The sequence below is a fragment of the Solea solea genome, chromosome 11 (genome assembly GCF_958295425.1).
Source record: "Solea solea chromosome 11, fSolSol10.1, whole genome shotgun sequence".
Classification (NCBI taxonomy): domain Eukaryota; kingdom Metazoa; phylum Chordata; class Actinopteri; order Pleuronectiformes; family Soleidae; genus Solea; species Solea solea.
The window spans coordinates 15,060,467-15,082,277 of record NC_081144.1 but is presented as its reverse complement, the minus strand read 5'-3'; the positions used below and the strand labels follow the sequence as shown (position 1 = coordinate 15,082,277).

At 44.3% G+C, this 21,811-nt stretch overlaps 1 protein-coding gene across 1 annotated transcript; it reads left to right on the top strand.

The window, feature by feature from the left end:
- The first annotated feature begins 193 nt into the window (after positions 1 to 193).
- Positions 194 to 21,246, top strand: LOC131469067 (N-terminal EF-hand calcium-binding protein 1-like). Its single transcript, XM_058643911.1, has 12 exons — positions 194 to 518; positions 3,037 to 3,061; positions 7,831 to 7,939; positions 14,662 to 14,687; positions 15,263 to 15,360; positions 17,204 to 17,462; positions 18,179 to 18,258; positions 18,766 to 18,819; positions 18,906 to 19,018; positions 19,135 to 19,212; positions 19,373 to 19,464; positions 20,056 to 21,246. Exons 1-12 carry the CDS (start codon positions 402 to 404, stop codon positions 20,082 to 20,084), a joined length of 1,080 nt encoding a protein of 359 aa, XP_058499894.1. The 5' UTR covers positions 194 to 401; the 3' UTR covers positions 20,085 to 21,246.
- The last annotated feature ends 565 nt before the right edge of the window (positions 21,247 to 21,811 follow it).

Below are 21,811 nucleotides of genomic sequence, written 5' to 3'. Positions count from 1 at the left end.
ACTCGCTGAAGAGTCAAGCATGTAATTTACCCGACAGTGTGTGTGTGTGTGTGTTTTTTTATGTGTGTGTGTGAGTCTTGGCCAGCAGATGGTGCATTCCTCAGGCTTTTTCATGAATCGCTGCTGCTGCTGCTGCTGCTGCTGATGATGCTGCTGCTGCTGCTGATGATGCTGGTCATGTAGAGGAGGAGTTTGTTTTCTCCCCCTTCTCCTCTTCTCGTCGTGCAGGCAGCAGGCTGAGTGTGTCTCATCCTCACTCGATCACAGCACCAACATCGTCGTCGACCTCCTCCTCCTCCTCATTCTCCTCCATCCATCCACCCTGACAAGGACAGTGTCTCAGGAAAAAACACAGGGAGAAGGACAATCTGAAAGCAAGAGGCAGAAATCTCATTGGCAAAATGCTGGCGTGTACAGAGATGATCACCATGTGTCTCCAGTCTGCCAAGCAAGAACACTTGAGAAAGCAGCAGGAGATGGACCACAACCAGAATCAAGGCATCTCTCTTTTTCATGATGTAAGTATAGGCTACATTGCTTATGTGGGGGGTTTAAAAGACAATTTAAGCTTGTTTTCTTTGCATAGCACTGTGTCCAGTTTCATAATACCCTTGGTCTATTGACTGCATGTTTTGGTGATCGTCTGACAAACGCTGCACGGGCGACTGCTTATTCTGCGCTCAGCGGATGCCTCATATTGACCTGAACGCATGTACAGCATCATTTACAGTAACACTGTTATGTAAGAAAGGTGAGATCCTGTTGGTGCGTGAATAACAAAAGTCGTCCGGACACACCAGCATTTAGATTCATGGTTTGGACATTATAGTGTCCAATATAATGATTTTTCTCTTTTTTTCCCCCCTTCCTATGATAATGAGAGGCTACACAGTGGTGCAGTGGCTAGCATTGTTATCTCACGGCAAGAAGGTCACTGGTTCTGATTCTGGTTTCATCCCAAAAAGCAGATTAGGGATTAGGTTGAATGGACACTGTAAACTGAGGTGTGAGAGGGAATGGTTGTCTGTCCCTGTGAGGCCCTGATGGACTGGCGACCTGTCCAGGGTAGACCCTATGTCAGTGGATCGATGGAAGGATGGATGATAATGAGGGTCATGATATTGGTTGGCACGCCAAGCTGAAACATGTCATTTTGGTGTACAGTGTATTTTTAACGAGCACATTCTCCTCAGTGAGATATACAATCAAAGAGGAAACTTATTATTTATTCAGCATATTGCTCACACAGTTCACAGAGGGGTGCATGACAGATTCCCTGTGAAAAATACCTCCATATAGAGGATAACAATGCTGCTGTGTGCATGCAGTGTTCTAACAAATTATATCTTAAAGCAGTTGCTTTCTGTGTGGGTCCTTTGTAGCTACGTTGCCTCTGGTTGAACGTCTTGAAGTATTCTCCAAAAAAGGGGCAAATAAAATGACATTCTCAGTTTCCTTCAGGCAGATTATTGGCCAGTGAAGGGAACATTAGACTGCAGCAAGAGCACATTAGCTTTAAATGCAGTTAGAATCCAATCCGGCTCCCGACCATATGCTGCATTTGTTTACTGAACCTTTTACTGTGGCTAATATGTGGTAATTTACTCCTTGATTATACGCTCTCGTCTCACTTGTCCGAGCTGTCATGACCTCTTTATTCTCCTGTGTTCCTAACAAATAGGTGTGGTTTGTCTGCTCCGGTTATATTTTCAATATTGTTCTGAAAACTGAGAGTTGTTTCCTGTCATGCGCTGGTTTATGTGAACTGTTCACTAATAAAATGAGTCAATAGACTTCGCTGTGTAAGTTTAAGAGACTCGGGGTTGTGCAGTGTCTTTTACCATTTACATCCCTGAGAGGCATATTGCTGCTGTTTTTTGAAACAACATCATCAGAAGCTGATGGGAAGCAGTGGTGATTCACAGCTGAGAAACTGTAGATGTCCTCCCTGTGTGTCTTGGGTTCAGGATGAACTCGGTGTGGTATACTAACAGGCCCCAGGGAGTGGCAAGAAATGGAAGTTATAACCGAGCAGCAGCCATTTAAGTCCTATTGCTTTGAGAGGATCTTTCATCAGCTACGTGGGATGACAGTACCTCTATCCACTCTTCCAAACTCTCGTTTAGCAGCACATAGGAGGAATAAAGGCACGTTAATCTCCTACTTAGGCTTCTCCAGAGCAGACGTTTATTGCTCTCAGTTAGCTTCTCATATTTCATGGAACAGATCTCGAGTTGGCTTCCTCTGACATTTGTTTTGCGTGGTTTACAGTCTCCGTGTTGAATCCCCTCGCCTGCATTCGAAAGTCGAGATCCCAGCAGTTCACGCAGTAGACTGGATTGGTTTATATTCTGTAAATTAAACACTATACACTATACCTTCAGAATTTCCCAGACTCTCAGTGGATAAAAATAATGTGCCGTGAGCAGTGTGCTAGAAAGGTGACAGCTGGATGTGAGTGAGTGCACTGCTCCCCTCTGATGATGATGATGATGATGATGATGATAGAGTTAATCAGGCAGCTGCTGGACTCTATTGGTCCAGACTGAGCAGAGGTAAAACGATGAAACTAAAGAGGTGCCGCCGTGATCTGTCTCACAGCTTCAGATGTGTCCTCTCACCAGCTTGGTTAGCTTGATTATATTAGAAATGATTTAGTGTTGACAGCTAAAGTGAAATTAAAAAAGAAAAGAAGGAAAATGATGGGGTTGCTGCTTGCTTGAGCACTGTTCCACCAGCATGTGACAGATCTCTATCACACATAGATGTCAGCGTTTCATTTGCTGAGATGTGTCATGTCAAACCCTTTTTTTAATGTTGGCTTGAGCATAAATGAAGAGAAGAGCGTGAAGAGTCACTGGTTTACATAAATGGCAGGCAAACCATTTGTGTACATTTCTGTCACCACATTAAGACGCTGTATTTCTTAATTGCTCAAAAATGTGAATACGGTTGATGTTTTGTTCCCAGTATCTTGTGTCATTTGTGCAAATACTCCAGACCTAAAATCCTAAACCAGATCTTCTTTTGTTGCAGATACTGCGACGAGCAGACAAAAATGGTGAGTAATGTGAATATTGTATTTATGTATTGTGTTAATTAAACGTGGCATGCATTCATGGAAAGGCATATTTGATGGCTCAGTTGAGATAATGGTCAGTTTAGGGCTCTGAGGGAACTCATGCTTCTCTTTGTCTTTTACTCCTTTACTAACATGAATAACACAACCAAGGGCAGATGCTGATTGTAACATTCCTGTTTCCTATCTCTGCTCAATACATACAGTATACTGTAAATACTGCAGCATGTATAATATTCATAAACATTTTTTTCCCATCGCAAACTTACATCTAATTAATATGTTACAGTGTTGTGTTTAAATTCCCTCTTCACTTCAGAGGACCTCCTCCCCTTTCAAAGATCTCCTGGGAAAATATGGAGCACACAGCTCTGCCTTAAAAAAAAAAAGAAAAGAAGCAGCAGTGACAAACAAGGGCATGTTTTTGCTCCTAATTTTTTATTCATGTGCTGAATATCCATTGAAAGGAGGACGTCATTAATACATGTAGACTATACGTACACTAATCAGATCCCTCAGGAGGACTTTGTTACGTAAAAGATGACTTCCCACTAGTGTCAACTCGACTCGACTCGACTCGGCACGGCACGGCACGGCACGGCACGGCGCGGTTATTTTGTGTTTCCACTAGCATGGTACCTGGTACTATTTTTAATACCTGCTCTGGCGAGGTTCCAAGCGAGCTGAGGTCGATACCATGCGTGGCATCGCCAGACTGTAGGCCGCTGATTGGTCAGAGTGCCGTCACAGGAAGTGACGTCCCACACACGAATCAAGCCACGGCAGTTTCATGCAGCCGTCCAGTGATGACTCCGCCCACATTGAGGTGGTACTATATCGTAATGGAAACACAACCTAAACCGCGCCTTGCCGAGGCGAGGCGAGTCGAGCTGGGACCATAGGTGGGAACAGGGCTTTTGTGAATAATGAAAGAGACGGTGCGGGGGCTTGCATTTGTGTTTTTATGCTGTGTCTTGACTCGAATGATTACTTTTCAATTAGTAGTAAAATATAATGACTGACAATGCAACAGAGGTTTCACAGGCTCGTAAAGAATGGGATGGCTTGGGTGTACTCTCCTTAACATGCTCCTGAACACAGAGAAAGAGAGATTGATCATAAAGGGAGTGAGGAGAGCGCTGTCACGTGTGTGGTCGTTATCTTAAATTTGCAGCCTGGTTTTTCATCTTCATAAACTCATTGCACTGTGCACCCGCGAAGAAAGTGCCTCCACCTAATCATCGCTGAGTGGGCTGCCATGATATGCCTGGAGCACTGCAGATTTACCACATTTTCAAGGCACGACTACCCACTCAAAACAATCTACATGTCCATATTGCAGCGAGGATTTATATATTTTGAGAGCCTTGACTACATGTATGTCGCTGCCCACTAAGCTCGGAGATGCACATGTTAAATGAAACATTCACAGTGTACCGAGATGAAACTAAATATTTGATCGGTCTAATTAGAAAGAAATGTTTCCGGCATGGAATTTGTCAATGTTCATAACACAAAGCAATGACTGCTTTATTTTTTGTCATCTATCCTTATTTTGCTATTCACAGTTCAATATTCTATTTTAAACCCAGCTCTTATTTCTCTGATGTTTGCCAGGTTCTTTCGATAGGTGGCACATAAATGCGTATGGTGGCTTTGTTTTTTTCCCTGATCCGCCCACAGAAAAAAAGAATCAGTGTGAGACTTCTCCCTCACTTCTTTGTTCACTCGCAGTTTGTGTAATTAATGCCGTGTTCATTGCTGTAGCAGAGAGGGTCTGTGGACTGCAGCAGGACTATCATAGGATGCCTCGATGTACAGATGCACTGCAGTGCTGATGGGAGACGGCAATATTATAGCTGCCTATCTATGATAATGCAAATATTCACATGGCATTTACGAATGAAATGCTTTATTTTTCCAAGCAAGAGCTGAAAACAATGATTCTTTACTCGATGAATGAAAGAAAAGCTGAAACCCTTCAAATAATGATCAAAATTATTATTTTTGTACTTCAAACGTTTTTTTTATACGTTTGTGTCATTAATATTCTGATAAAAGCTCATATTTCTTGTCAATATTTCCTCTTCAGTCTGTTTTCATCTCTCACATTTTCTTGCTTTGCGCTATTTGACTTCATGACTTATTCTCAGTGCTTTGGTTTTAACACTGTCGGTGTAACGGTTCCCTCAAGGAAAATCTGAGCTTCAGAGAGACTTTCATTAAAGCCACAGCCTGAGCTGCAGTTTTCTTTGTTACGGACTGAGACATGTAGCTGTTATACAGTATGTCATGTGCCATGAGATACTAATGTTCCCGCATGCAGAGGTGTCGTTTTTAACAAACCTCACCGTGGTGTCAGAGCTGACTGTTGATGACCGTGACCTGTTATTTTTCTCACGTTTTTCTTTTTGAGTATAGTCTCAACATTCATCATCATTTGTAGTGTTACCACAGAGTATAGTTTAAGTCAGCCCATGGCATAAGCGAACAAAACGCCTGCTTATGCCCCCATTACCACCAGGGGGCCCGCAGAGTATTTCATTATCTTGTTTCTTTCTTTCTTTCTGATTTGATTTTTTTGTGCCTAGCCATGCCATTGTTCAAAAAAGATAATATTATACATATTAAGTCATGTATTCACAATAAATGCATCGTCTATTGTTTTATTTTGTTACTTTGCAATAGATACCATTCTTACCATTCAATACCATTCTTCTGCACTTTCTACCATTTAAGATTAAAGCCAATATAAGAGTTATGGTGCAAGTTTTGACGATGTGATATATGATGAAGCTACAACTGTGCAGAATTCCCCCAGAAGCATAATGTAATTTACCGCTTTATTATTGGCGTTGATAAATCCAATTTTGCGTGCGTATCGTGTTTTAGGCGAAACTTACAAGTTTATTCTGTGTGTGAGGAACAGATTCTTACATTGAAATGAACCTCACAGTAAATCCTCACATTTCAGGAACGGGAAATAATTTTTTTTTTAGATATTGCTGTGTGATAAATCATCAATCGACCCAGTAAACCCCCATTTTTAAACATACACCCATTTACAGTAAGCTCCCTTTCGGCTCCTCCCTCTCCACCACAGGAGGAGCCACATATTTGAATGTATAGAATTTTTTTACACCACATGCTCTACAACCCTCACATTTTTCTGGGTTGGGGACTGGCACGAGGAGTACACTGGATTGAACTCACAAGTTCCCTTTCTGCTTGCCCCCATAACAATTTCACTCACTTTCATTGTAAACACAAATATTTCCCTAACCAAAACGAAATTTACACCAAACAGATGATGTATTAACCTCATTTATACTCATCTTTTAACTTTACTTTCCTAATGTGCATCTCAACTTTTATATCACTGTTAACAGTAAATAAAGTTTATTGATACAGCACCTTTCTCATAAATGAATTATTAAAAATGATAAGAGACATAAAAATACAATGGATGAAAACATAGACACAAAAACACAGACTCAAAGCCATAAAACAACAGGTTCCACTTTTATTTTTGTGAGTTTATATTTTTTTATATTTTTGAGACAATGGGTGTGCACCCATACTCTACAGTGTTTCCCTTTGCTTTACAATAGACAACAGTCATTGTTGCACAGTCACATTTTTTTCCCCCCTCCACTATCATCAATAACTAATTGTGATGCTGTGCCTCCAGTGCTTGTTTCTCCACATTAAAATGCCAAACAGATTACTGCCTTTCAGTTTTTGAGATAACTACTCTGCCACTGCAGATCGTCTCCATGTGAAAGTGAACACTTGCATAATAACGATAATAATGTGCCATCTGAAGCACTGTGTCTTGTTTGCTGAGGTGTCTAATGTGGTGCGAATCCACTACAAAGCAGTCCTGATGGAGAAGGCCGGAGAATGAGTCAGAGGTGCCACAGTCTGTGTTTACCATGTGGAAAGAAGAAGTCTGAGAGACGATTAATGACGCTGCCTCCTCTAATAGCATTTTATTTGATTAATGTCACAGATACGACTCTGTTGCAGCAAAGCTGAGCAATATAAAACTATTTCTTTCCACTTTTTTAATTTTATAAAGTAGATACAAAACCCTTATGGGAATTTGTTATTGTCCCAAACAAGCCTTTGCTGCGAAATGTATCATGTCCACTGGCATCCGCACAGACAGCTGGCCACACAACTCTTTTGCTCTTACCAAATAACAGATGATATGATTTTCTGTTGGCTCTCTGAAGGTTTCAGTGCTTACAGAGCAAAGCTGACAAGATCTCATTATCATGTGAAGTTAGTCTGTTATAAGGGAGCTTGGCCCTTGCTTCTCACGCTTTAGCCTTCACTCCCTTCTCTCAATGTCAGCAGCCGCAGATGCTGCTTCTTTAAAGGCAGTGTGTGGTCATGAAGTGTCAAGGAGGATTGTGAGGGTTGTTTTTGTCACGGCGGAAACTGCGCAAACAGTGAATCGGTTATGTTTCAGCATCTCCTCAACATGGAGTGAAAGAATGAGCCGCGATATGGTTGTAATCGTTTTTCCATTTAATCAGTGACAACTCATCATTTGTTGCATGCAATAAAGCAGTTGGATGAAGGGAATTACAGTTGAATTAATTTCTAGGAGAAAGACTTTGTAAGAGCAGTTTGTTTCCTTATTGTTGTCCATAGTAAAGTTAAAGCCAAATAAAGACCTTCATCACTATGTAGAGAGACGTTCTTCATTAAGATGCTGCTTGTTTGTTTGTTTTTACTTTCAGATGACGGGAAACTGTCCTTGGAGGAGTTCCAGTCGTACTTCACTGATGGTATCCTCACTGACGAGCAGATGCAGGAGCTCTACTTCTCCATCGACAGGCAGCAGAAAGAGTAAGCCCATCGTTCTTTTGGACACCTTCCTCTGCTGCCATCTGTATCTCCTCCTGCTCTCCTGCTGCCTGGCAGTGAGATGTCATCGCTTTTCATTTCAGCGGAGATTATGTTAATATTCCACAGGGAGCCATAACTCTGACGTGAAGGTCCCTGAGCTTTCAGCACTGTATTTGCTCACTGAGTTTACACATGTGGCACTAACGAAGGGTTACTCAACGTAACCCCGGTTCTTTGATAACAGAGTGAGGTGTTTCACTATGGGATATCGCCTTGGCATGACCAACCAGGGAAGCTCCAATGGCACCACGTCTGTCAGTGACAGACAGGTCGAGCTGTGCTGGGGCACCGCCCCCTTCATACTATCACAGCCGACCCGCCCCTCAAAATCATTCAAGACCGGTTTCTTTCCGTGCCTCATGCAAGAAGGGGCGTGTGGTGAAACACCTCACTCTGTTATCAAAGAACCGGGGTTACGTTGAGTAACCCTTCGTTCTTTTTCTAACTTCGTTCGGTGTTTCACTATGGGAGATATAGACCACTCCCGGATTGCATATGACTCCCGAAGCCTAACTACCACAAAAGGTTGAGTGACAACATCACTCCAACCCCGGAGCACCGGCACCGAGCACCACCTGGGCCAAAGAAGGACCAGAGACATCCAGCCTGTAAAACTTGACAAAGGTGTGAGGCGTAGCCCAGCTCGCCGCAGCACAAATATCCTGAACAGACACCCCTCTAAACAGAGCCCAGGAAGCAGCTATACTCCTGGTGGAATGAGCATGCAAACCCTGGGGCGGCAGCAAACCTTTGCAACTGTACGCCACAGAAATGGCCTCCACAATCCAGTGAGACAGCCTCTGGCGGGACAATGGCTTGCCCTTATGGGTAGTGGACCAGGAAACAAACAGCTGGTCAGTACGCCTGAAATCTGCCGTCCTACTCACGTAGGACTGCAGAGCCCTCACCGGACACAAAGTGTTAAGCCTCTGCTCCTCCGTCGAGGAGAATGGAGGCGGGTGAAAAGCCAGCAACTCTACTGTGGGACACCTGTAAGCCGACTCCACCACCTTAGGCACAAAAGCCGGATTGGGCCGCAAGCAAACCTTGGAGAGTCCCGGACCGAACTGTAGACAGGAAGGGCGGATAGACAATGCCTGAAGGTCGCTCACGCGCTTCGCCGTAGACAAAGCCAAAAGCAGCACCGTTTTCAGAGACACAAACTTCATCCCCACAGCCTCCAAAGGCTCAAAGGGATGCCGAGAAAGGGCATCCAGCACCACCAGAAGGTCCCACAGTGGAACCAGGTGCCTAGAAACTGGGAGCTTTCGACGTGCACCTTTCATAAAGCGACAAACCAGGGGGTGCTGTCCCACCGGTTTATCACCAAAACCCACGTGACATGCTGAGATGGCAGCGAGGTACACTTTTACTGTGGAAAAAGCTCTTCCTTTATCCACCAGCTCCTGTAGAAAACACAACAGGTCCACAACTGAACACTGAAAAGGGACCGTGAGTCTAGACTCACACCATTCCTCGAAAACCCGCCATTTACAGCCGTACAAAGCACGGGTGGAGGAAGCCCTTGCACTCTGAATGGTGTCTATAACCTGCGGAGGCAGTCCTGCTGCGTCCAAATTAAACCTCTCACGGGCCAGGCCCAGAGCGCCACGCGGTCTGGGTGGGGGTGGTAAATCTCCCCGTGTGCCTGGGACAGGAGGTCTCTGCGTATGGGCAGAGGCCAGGGGTCGCCCGCCAACATCTGAACTATTTCCGCCACCCAGTGTTTGGACGGCCATCTTGGCGCCACCAGTATGAGAGACAGATTCTGCTCCCTCACCCTGGCCAGGGTGGGGGAAATCAGACTGAGGGGAGGGAATGCGTAGAGCAGCACGTTTGGCCACGGGTGAGCCAGAGCATCCACACCGAGAGGTGCAGTGATGTCCGACAGGGAGAAAAACAGCGGACAGCGGGCGTTTTCCTGCGAGGCGAAGAGATCTACGGCGGCTCGGCCGTATCTCTTCCAAATCTGGTCCACAACCTGCGGGTGCAGAGACCATTCTCCGTACAGAGGATTCCCACGAGACATCAAGTCCGCCCCTCTGTTCAGAACTCCCGGCACATGTGTTGCCCTGAGTGATAGGAGCCTGGTGCTGCTCCACAGTATCATCTCCCGAGCCAACTTGTGTAACCGCAGTGAGCGAGTGCCTCCCTGACGGTTGACATAGGCTACCACAGTGGAGTTGTCTGTTTTCACCAGAACATGACGGCCTCGGAGAAATTGCAGGAAATGTTTCAGCGCTAGAAACACTGCCCAGAGCTCCAAAACATTTATGTGAATCTGGGCCATTTCTGGACCCCAGGAGCCATTCACTGCTCTGCCTGACATCGTTGCTCTCAACCCTGACAGGGAAGCGTCCGTCGTCATGGTAACCCTGGACGTCACCGTCCCCAGCGGGACCCCCGTGGTGAACGCCCCTGCGTTCCTCCACTGACGGAGAGACTTCACACAGGTCTGAGTCACTTTCACTCTGCGGTTGAGGTGACGGCGCGGGCACAGGCGCAAAGCTGCAACCCACCGCTGAAAATCTCTCATCATCAACAGACCTAAATGCACCACAGCTATCACTGATGCCATCAGGCCGAGCAGACGTAGGCATAGTCGAAACGACACGACTCTCCCCATCTGAAAGAGGGAGAGACACTGTGTGAGAGATTTTATTCTCCCGTCTGATAGCGTGACGCGATATGACAGGGAGTTTATTTTCAGACCCAGATACTCCGCACACTGTACGGGCTCTATCTGACTTTTCGTCCAGTTTATACTGAACCCAAGATCCCTGAGATGATTTATCACCACAGCAGAATCCATGACCGCCTGCTCGTGCGAGCCAGCGCATATCAGATAATCGTCTATGTACGAAAAAATTCTGATGCCTTTGCTCCGTAATGGAGACAGAGCCCCCTCCACACACTTGCTGAATACCCTCGGAGCTAACGACAGCCCGAACGGGACAGTTTGATACTCGTAGGTTTTGCCTTGGAAAGCGAACCTGAGATATTTTCTGTGTGCAGGGTGAATGGCGATGTGAAAATACGCGTCCGAGAGATCGATCGTTACAAACCAATCTCTCTGACGGATAGAGCGACAGAGCACTTTATGTGTCAACATCCTGAATGTGTATTTCCGTAGGTGTTTGTTTAGCACACGGAGATCTAGGATGGGGCGAAGGGCTGTGCTTGCCTTCTTGGGAATGAGGAAGTACCGGGAGTAGAAACCCTGTTGTGACTCCTCGGCCGTGACAGCTCTGATAGCTCGTTTGCTCAGTAAAGACGTTATTTCGTCTTCCAAAACCCGTGCAGCGTCCCCCTTGGCCACTGAAACTAACACACCGTTGAACCTGGGTGGTTTCATGGCAAATTGAAGTCTGTATCCGTGAGATACAGTGGATAGAATCCATGGGTGAACTGCGCATGCGCGCCACCTGTCCGCTCTGACAGAGAGAGGTCCTGTGTCGAGCTGTAGTGACGTCACCCACACGACTCGGTGAGAATCGTATCTCGCCAGTGGAGCGTGAGCTCCCTCTGGTGGCGAGGGGGGTGCATGACATTGATTTATTTTTGTGTTTTTTATTTTGCATCTCGCCCTTGGCTTTGTGCCTGGCTGCGAAAATGCTGTTTTTATTTGCAACAGGTTTGGACAGGGTGGAAGTGTTTGGTGACACATTAACTTGGAGAACCCCTGTGTCTTCTCCCCGTGGGCCTGCCACATGGGAGACTGAACAAGGAGCCCTGGAGAACAAACAACAGCCAGGGTTCCTGAACCACACATGACGGGGTCCTGGTGGTCCCCCTCCATGACTCTTAACTTGACCGGAGGGGGAGATGGAGAAGCTGGGGTTGTTAGGACGCCCGCTTCTTCTTTCCGTCAGTGGGGTGAGACGGGCGGTTCTTTGCTGCGACCGCTGCAAAGGAGTGTTTGCCCCACGGTCTCTGGGCGTCAGACCTGGGCTGCTGGTTGCCCTGCTGACCAGTCTGCCTCTGAGGGCGGGCACTGCTCTGACGTCTCCTCACTGCAGCAGCTGAGGCTGCAAAGGTGGGCTTGGCGGCCTGAGGGGGGCGAGGGGCTTGTCTCCTGGGCAGACAGAGATCAAAGGCTTCTCCCTCCTGCTTTCTGAGGGTGCTGGTTTCCCTCATCCTCTCCAGAGCTGGGCCAAACAGACCTTTGGTGGGGTCGTACGCGGCATCCATCACATCCGACTTCTGTGCATCACTCAGGCTCGAGTGGTTCAGCCACAGGGCCCTCTCTCCTGAGACAGCGAGGCCCATAACTCGGCCACTGCCCTGCACTGCTCCCCGTGAGGAGCGCAGGATGAGGTCATTCACCACACAGATCTCGTCCCAAAGAGCTGGGTTTGGTGCTCCAGAGTCCAATTGGCGGCCCATCTCCTCCAAAATCTCAGCCAGGTACGCAGACAGCAGTGTAACTGCATTCAGAGAACAGACTGACTGAGCTGCATATTTATACATCCTCTGGAAGATGGAAGATGTGACGCGTTCCATCTTACTAGGCAGAGGGATGTTAGAGGAGGCCGAGACAGAGCGGCGATCAGGGTGAAGGTGATGAGCCACTGAAGACTCCACCACTGGGGGTTCGGACAGCCCCAGTTCCTTCATCCCATGGATCTCCAGTTTAGAACATCCTTTGGCGGGGAGCTTGTTCTTAAAGGGACAGGACCAAAAACGGCTCATTTCCCTCATGCACGCAGGCACGGCTGGAAGGAGCTGTTTGGCTGGTGGTTGAGCTGGTGGAAGTCTCTTACCATCATAAAGGTCCCTCTCAGTGCCACCTGCGTCCTGAACTGCAGGCCACTGTATGCCCAGCTTAGAAGCAGCTCGTTTACAGACCTCGTAAAGGCTGCTGTCAGCTGGAGGAGCGACATCAGATGCACTGGAGGGGCGAGAAGGCACTGGAAAAGTGGCATCGTCCTCGTCCTCCTCCATATCATCCAAGTTGAGAATGTCTGAGTTGGCATAGCCCTCAGCATCCTCCTCTGGCTCTACGCCAGGGAGCTCCTCAAAGAGTGGCGGCATGTCTGTATATTCCTCCTCCATCATATCCGCCCAGCTCTTGGTAGCTCGCGGTACATGGGGAGTTTTAGCCACAGCGGTTTCTCCTGACAGACATGGGTCCTGAGAATTAGCCACCGCCACTCTCAGTCTCCTCTCCAAAATTTTCTCTGGCATATCCGCGCAGTGTGGACATGACTGCGGGTCAGCCAGAGACGCCTGTGCGTGTTTAGCACCCATGCACGTAATACACATGGGATGAGGGTCCCTGCCTGAGATGGATGAGCCGCATGACGCGGGACACAGGCGGGATGCAGCCTCTTTGACCTTCGGAACCGGCCCTTTGGCGGGGGTTGCGGTCGAGGACATGGCAGCGGGCGAAGAGAGAGACATTTCGTCGCGCACGGAGATCGCTCACCAAGCACCGTAAAGTCAGCTCGCCGTAATGCGTTAGCTCTACTCTCGGTGACTGATGTAGCTTGTCGGCTAAGACACCGTGCACCCGGCAGATTAGCTGTGATGCTAAGCCCTGCTCGGTAATTAGCGTTAGCACCCGGAGTTTAAGGTCCTAGCTAACGAAACACCGAAGAGTTAGCTCGCCGCGACACGTTAGCTCCGCTCCCGGTAAACACACAGTTAACAAACAAATGTCAACCGTATCCACGCTGACTCGCCGCAACGCGTTAGTCTGTGGGTAACTGATCTACAGTTAGCCGACCCCCGGTAGATAATACAGGGTGGCCGGTGGAGCAGCTCGCCTTGACGCGGACACTACACCAAGATCAAGTGGAAAACTTCTTGCGAAGAACTTACTCAGCAAATCCAGACGTAAGCCAGGGACTGCGTTCGGCGACGAGGACCTTAACGGCGCGTCTGCGAACAGTTTAGCAAAACCAAGCTAGCCCGAATAGCTGAGGGAGCTTCCACAACAGTTTCTTCACGGGAAGAAAGCGAGAATGATTTTGAGGGGCGGGTCGGCTGAGATAGTATGAAGGGGGCGGTGCCCCAGCACAGCTCGACCTGTCTGTCACTGACAGACGTGGTGCCATTGGAGCTTCCCTGGTTGGTCATGCCAAGGCGATATCCCATAGTGAAACACCGAACGAAGTTAGAAAAAGAACTTAAATACACTGAAAAAGCTTTATTACTTTAACTAATCACGGTGAAGAATGACCTTTCACATGTCTGAGATTAAAGGGGTAGCTCAACTTTATAAGAACATTGCCGGCATTAAAGGAACATTGCACTGAAAAAAGACCAATTTAAGTGTCATGTAAGGTAAAATAATTGAACTAAATCCTATTTATGTCTTTCTAATTCATGACTGAACAACAGCTGAAATATACTAAATAACACAACACAAAATATCCACGTTATCATGACCTGATAGAAGACTTTATATGCAACAGTGAGGCGATAATAAAAATCATTCACATTCAGGCTCAGGGTTCCATGAATAACTGTCAAGATTGACAATTTTACTGATATTTTTTCACCCTGAACCACACAGTTGACTGACAGACTGACATCTTCCCCCTGTAGCCATGTCACAGCATCAGTGAAAAGACGAAAAACACTCTTGATAAAGCTATTTTGCATCTTTTGTCAGTGAAAATTCTTTAAAAAATTCTCTATTTCTTCCTCCTTCACAGGGACCTGGACATAGACAAACTCTCAGGTATTTATCTGTCATTTTGTTTTGAGCGTTGCATCAACGCTTATCTTCAAAATGCGTGTAAAGCAAATGCAGAGCGTTTGTGAGAGAATGTGTTGAGTAAGGAATTATGGAGGAAACTGGCTGTTTCACGTTCAGTTTTGCTTTATCAGCGATTTACCACTCACTGGTGAGTGATTGAACCTGTTCCTACACCGCTGGCTTTGGTTTATGAGCTGGCTGAGATGTTTTAGTCTCACCTTGATGCAAAACCACACAGAAAAGCTCTGCCACTTCATAGAAAGTTCTAAAGGTTTGATAACAGTACATTTACGTTAATATTCTGTCCAAACGCCAATGAACAGCAATGTTCAGCAGCTTTGGTCCGTAGTAAAGTGTGTGTGAGGATACATTTTTCATTGCTGTACTGGCATTTTAAACTTTAAAGTTTATCACAAAGGCTCAAACTTTCATGATTGAAAGAAATATGAAAGATGTAATTATGGCATTGGCCAAACTAGTTGAACTATAATTAATGCCATTAGTGTTAGTATTGTTTTTTTCTTCCGTTAATGATGCTTAAAAATATTCTCTTACAGATTATTTCACTCCACTTCTGGGAGAATATGTCAATGTCCTGTCCGCTCTGGAAAAGCTGAACGTGTCCATTTTGAAGGCCATGGACAAAACTAAAGAGGTGAATATTGGTGACGCTGCCTCTACGCTATGTGGAATATTACAAATCCTCTGTCCGTGACTGAGCTACATTGTAACTTTGATGTCAACTTTCACATTCAATCATAAGTCACCTTATTTGTGGGAGCCGAATTCCAAAATTGCAACACATTGCATCACCACTGTGAACCCCTGCATTTCGTCTTCATTTTCACAGGAGCATTTGCTTGCTTTTCACTGAAAATCACAACACAGCAGGTCATAGCACATTCATCGCCTATCGCTTTATCCTCCACATGAGGGTCAGGGGTCGCTGGTGCCAATTCCAGCTGATGTAGGGCGACAGGCAGGGGGGGGAAAAACCCTGGACAGGTTGCCAGTCCCACTTGTTTTATTCCACTGTAAATGTAGATTTAAGAAAATAATTTGACACAACCTTTCATTCTCAAAATAGCCTTTTAGAGCATGAAATGTTTGCTTTGAATCCTGGTGGAGCAGAGCTGTTTAATCCATGAGCTGTAGCAGGGATTAAAGACATGCAGAGGACAGTTAAACACGCAGTTTGATCTGTCGGAGAAAAACCAATAGTTCAGCTCATGCTATATCAGTCTTTACACCTCTGTTTGCAAAGAGAATAGGTTTGTGAACAGAGAAGGCCACATGTCAGGATGTGGAAGCAGGAGATTGTTTCACTGCAGTGACTTATTTCTACTGCAGTGCAGACAGTGGGTGTTACTGATGAAAGCAGGAGAGTTCAGATGATCCGATGTCAATTGTCCCTCCCCTAAATGCTCCACAGCACACACTTTCCCCATGTTTTGGCCAGGTTTTCTATCCTCTTTCAAAAGATCTTCCCTTTTTCTCTGTACAGCCATCTTCTGCAACATTCTCTCCCTGTGTGGCCCCCTTTTTTTTTCTTTATCATGCATTTCCCAGTTCCCTGTATTGTATGATGAGCTTGATGAGGGTCAAGACACAATTTTGAACAAGACACAATTTTGAACAACAAGAAGACAAAGGAGTAACAGTTTATTTAGTCTCAACGAGTGGAAGAGCAACATCATAGACTAAGGATGTAATTTCTTGTCTGCTTTGATACATACATATTATAATAGTATGTCTTTGAAGCTTTTCAATATCTAATGCAGGCTTTTACCTCTGCACCAGCATCAAAAATATGAGTACAAAGGAAACTCATGGAATCAACGGACTACAAATGTCCAGCGCTTCTGTGGTGCCCTGATATTAAAAGAAAACATTCACATTCCGTTCACACACGGAGAGAAGCATCTCTGTTGCTAAGAAAACAGAACACATGTAACCAGGGATCTGTGTCCATTTTTCACACTCTCCCTCTTCTTCTAAGCTCTATTTCTTTGAACCACCAGGTGACAGCCGTCAAAAACTGAGTTGGCAAAGTTGTGTCTAGGCAACTTAATAACTGGCACCGGGCATCAAAACATTACAAAATAATATTCTCCATTACCTTTTGTTTTCTACATCCACTGATTGACTTACCATGCATGTTTGGACTCTCCTGAGGTCACCTGTGGTCTGTGTGACTATACTGAAGACCATGTGCAGCTAAAAGGAACATGCAGATGATGAAGGTATATGCATCAAAGTGTGTTTGCACGAAACACAGAACTCGTGGAGAAGACTTAAAGGTCCTGTGTGTAAGAATAAGTGACAATGGAGGGAACAACGGTGGCCTCCACAAACCAGAAAGGATGCATACATTATTTCACAACTCTCTCCCATTCTTTCTCCCATTCTTTCCCCTTTTAAAGCTGTTCCTTATCGTATACTCCTAACAAAAGGACCATGGCACATTCCTGTTATTAAATCTATTATCTCTCCTCCAGGAGTACCAGGGTTCATCAGTGCTTGGTCAGTTTGTGACGCGCTTCCTGCTGAGGGAGACCACCACCCAGCTCCATTCCCTTCAGTCGTCACTGGACTGTGCCATGGAGGCTGTTCACGACCAAGGCTGCACAGGGAAGAGGATACTGACGAAGCCCCAGGAGCTGCCGATCCAGAAGGCGACCAAGCGTCCTGGCCGACGTATCCAAAAGAACATGTGTCTCTCTCCCACTGACCCTTACTCTGGCATGCTCACCACAGGTACGCTCCAACAAAACACTGCAATTAAGATGCTGGAGGTAACAAAATTATGGTCATATATGGTCAGTTTAACATAATTGTACGTAATATAATGTCTGCAATGTTTGCAGTATGACTGCTCATTTTTGTTTTAGTAAAGTGGATGCAGTTCCAGATGAAACATATTGTACATAAGGAGTATGTACAATCTAAGGCGCTCTAAAATAAACAGTCTCCGCCAGTTTCACTCACCGGGAGTCACTAATTGATGTCTCCTCGCGGTGGCGCTGCTCAAATGATTGAGGGAAATCTGGGGCGGAAGTGAGCTGGCCAAAGAAGAGGGAGTTTACGGCACGATAATGGCAAAGAAAGCTACATTCAATACACAGACTTTATGCACTTTGTTCTCTGTATTGTGAATAAATAGAGAAATCCTGCTTTTTTTAACTTTCCACAGGCGTTTCATTCGCTTCAGTTAGACAGAAATCACAATGTTTTATTATCACAGAATCGCTGTATCGTGATATTATTGGTAGTGTGGACCATGTATCATGTATTGCATCGTAGCGTGAGGTACATTACTGATGTTGGATTTTATTTACAAAAGTAGTAGCAGTAATGTACAGTACATTATTACATTGGATGCAAATGTAATATTATTCGCAAAACATGCATTGTGCTGATCAGATGTCATTCATCAGACATTCTGTGTGCTCATATTTTCTTTCTGAGGTCAGGGGTGAGTGTGGAGCCAGATAACCCCTGGGGCTCCCAGATCAACCACCTGGAGCATCTCATTGACAAACTGGACTGTGAGGTTTGTATGTGACACGTTAGTTTGAGGCATAATTGCAGCCAGAAGGTTTCAATCATCAGGGAGAAATTTCTGTTTGCAAAACTACAGAGGCTCAGCTGTTACAGGCTGAAGTGTCAGGCAGGCTCTGTTTTCGCAGATATACAGTGCCGTGTTTGCCCTCTGGTTTCTGATCCAACATGTTGTCAGGGAGGATGATTTGTACACAGTGCAAGGCTGCATTGCTGTGCATTGGATATCAGACTGGAATACACGGAGGCTGGACACGGAGAGGTTTACAAATACCCACTGTCAGTTTGTCACCAGAAAAAAAGAACATAAACTGCCTCTTGTGTCGCTGTAGACATTTATGTCAGTATGAATTTTGCTGTTAGAACTAAAAATGACAAAGAAGCTATGTGCTTAGATAAAATCATTTTGTAAATCCTAATTGAAAGAGCTGGAGTGTGACAGCCAAAGCTTTGTTGTTGTTCTCATGGTTGACTGGAATATTTATGCCCCCATTTTCAGAGTCCACATCTTGAGCCGCTCAATGAGGACACATTAGCAGGAACGTACAAATCAGTGAGTCCAACTTCTCTTTAACTAAACAGTGGAGAGTCACCATTTGCATTCGGTTGCATTACATATTTTCTCTCATTCTACTCCAGAACATTCTTCTGGTTCAGAGACAAATGTCTGTGAAGGAGAGAGATGTGGAGCAGTTTCAGCAAGCTCTCAAAATCTACACAGACGCCACCAGCAGTCAAGTAAACAACCTGCAGTACGTGTCTCTGTTCGCCTCAGGCGTTCTCTGTGATTTGAAGCAGCCACATCAAAACCTTTCCAGTTTCAAATATGCAAGATAACCGATGATACTCGCTTTTATTTATTTTTTAGTGTTTCAGTCCAGAACCTACCAGACAGATCATGCTTCATAATGTATGAGTTTTGGCAGGATCGTCTCTCCTGGATGAGGTAAGATCACAAGAATTTTGTGATGCATTATAAACAATGAAAAAAAAAAAAAAAAAAAAACACATTCAGAGACGTTTACTGCTCAAACAGAATTTGTCCACCATGCCCAGCTGCTCACACACTTATTATGGCCTTGTTCCTCATGTCTGTTTCCACTTAGTTACCTGCAGTCGTCCATCAGTAAGACCTTCCAGCGCTGCATTATCGACTCACTCGAAGAGCCGGAGATGGTCTCCACCATGCTGCTGCCAGGTAGAAACCCCTCACACCTTATTATCATAATAGCAAAAATATTTAATTTACTAACTTGCATAACATGCTGTTTTATGCACAAAGTGCAATTTCATTTAATTGATAGTTTTATGAATTAATTACGGCGATCCTCAGTGAAACATTAGAGGTAAACACTACCATAGCTTTGTGGATGTGTTTTGGTTTTAGGCATATAGTTTAACACCTCCCATAATTAATATTTATAGAGTGCAATGGCCACTGTCTGTGCAATACTTATTCTGTGTAATAGCTCCCCCTGCGCAATATCTGGAAATATTATTCCCATGGAATACATATGGGTGGATATGTCGGCAAAGATATGTGTGTGTGTGTGTGTTAGTGTGGTTTTCATTCATATTTACACACTCTTTGTTTATGTTTTAATACTTGTTTTAAGAGCGGGAGAATTTTCTTGGAAACACAAGATTGTCAAATATACATTCTGCAATAAATAATATTAAATAATAATATATTATTAAATGTTTTTATTAACAATCGACTGGAACAAATTATTTGCATCTGATTGGAATCAGCGACATATATATCTATATCTATATTTTCATTTTACAGCTTCATGGTGGATTATGAACAACAACTGACTGAGCGGAGCAGCGGTGATTCAACACCGTAAAAGCAAGAGGCAGTTGTGATATATGTTTTTGCTCCTTTTTGTTCCTTGATATTCATTCTTTCCTCATGTAATGATCTAGATTGTTTTTTGCAAAGCCAGACTCTCCAAGTTTATACATATATATATTTATATATATATGAAACAACAACAAATGACTGCTTGGTAAAACAAATTCAAAGCTTGAAAAAGAAAGAATTTATGCAATATTTTGTTGTGTGATTACGAGGATCTGTTCCGAATATTTATTTCAAGGCGCTGGCACATTTCTTGCTTCTGATTTGATGGACAGACAGGATTTAAGAAGAAGATTTGCATGGTCCCCCTTTTCCTCTGTGCTAGTTTATTTCAGTGGTCACTGTACATCTTATAGGTATGTCAATGAAAAATAGAAACTCATGATATCTCCATCCGCCACTATCCGTCACCCATTCTCCCAAACGACAACAACAACAATAAAAAAGAGAAATAGTCATATAGAGTAAACCTGCATTTCCCTGTTCTCTCTGTGGTTTTGTGCTCTGTCATCTTCAAAGATTTGTTACTAAGTCTTCATTGGATAGAACAAAGTCAAGGACTGATTATGGTCTACATCGTCCATGTGACACTTTTGCACTTTAGGGAAATAATTCAACATGGACCTTATTGTGACAAATGGACATTTATTGTTAGATTGTCTATTGAAAATATAGGATAAGCTGCTGTTTTAATAAGCCAAGAGCTCCACCGACATTAGCAGACGATAATTAACCAAATAATTGTTTGCCTGTACTGTTACTCTACTAATGAAACTTCAAAGCCATTCTTTTGCATTAGCCATGTAAAATCAGAAGAGTTCTACAGCACAGTATACACACTCGTAGAGGTTTATATTTTGACTACAGAAATTGAGTAGAAAGTGTTCTGTGTGATGATATTAGTAAGTTGAAATTGTGTACAGTACTTAATGAGAGCCGTAAGATGTGAGTACGTGTTGTAGATCACTGATAAATGTACAGTATGATCGTATATTCAGCTCTGACAAAGAGGAGATTGTGTTCATTTATTTTAATGAAGATCACAGTTGTTATGTGGATGTTATGTTGTTTTCTGGCATGAAATAAAGTTCGTCACATGTTGATGACGTAAAAATATGCATTTCTTTGTCTTGTTACTTAAGTTAAATAAAGCAAAAATATTCACGTTTATTACACTGAGTAAATTACGAAGCCTGAAAATTCTTATTTTTTCTCCTTCACTGAATAGGACCAGATAGGCTTGTGGTATGAGCTGCTGGAACCTTTGAGAAAAATCTACAAAAAGAAAAAGAGAATCATTTCAAATGCACCTCAGAATCTGGGGCACTTAGCTGGTTTTTCCTCTTCAAAGCCAGTTGGCTCTTCCTTCTCCTGCACAACATCTGTCAAAATCTGTCAGATTTTCCCCTGCAGCAGCGGCAGCAGCATCAGCAGCAGCACCTGGCAGCTCACATTCAGTCAATAGTTTAAACCTTAATAAGTTATGACGTAAGCATGATTTATTACTGTCCTCTTATAGTTTTTCTAAATAGATTTTTTTTTCTTTATGAAGTATTAAGTAACACTTTTAATCCACAAGTGTAGTTAGTTAGATGATATTAGATTGATGACATTTGAGATGTTTGGCAACCCATTAGCAGTAAATGCTATTCTGTCCATGCTGCATGCATTCATGCCTGTG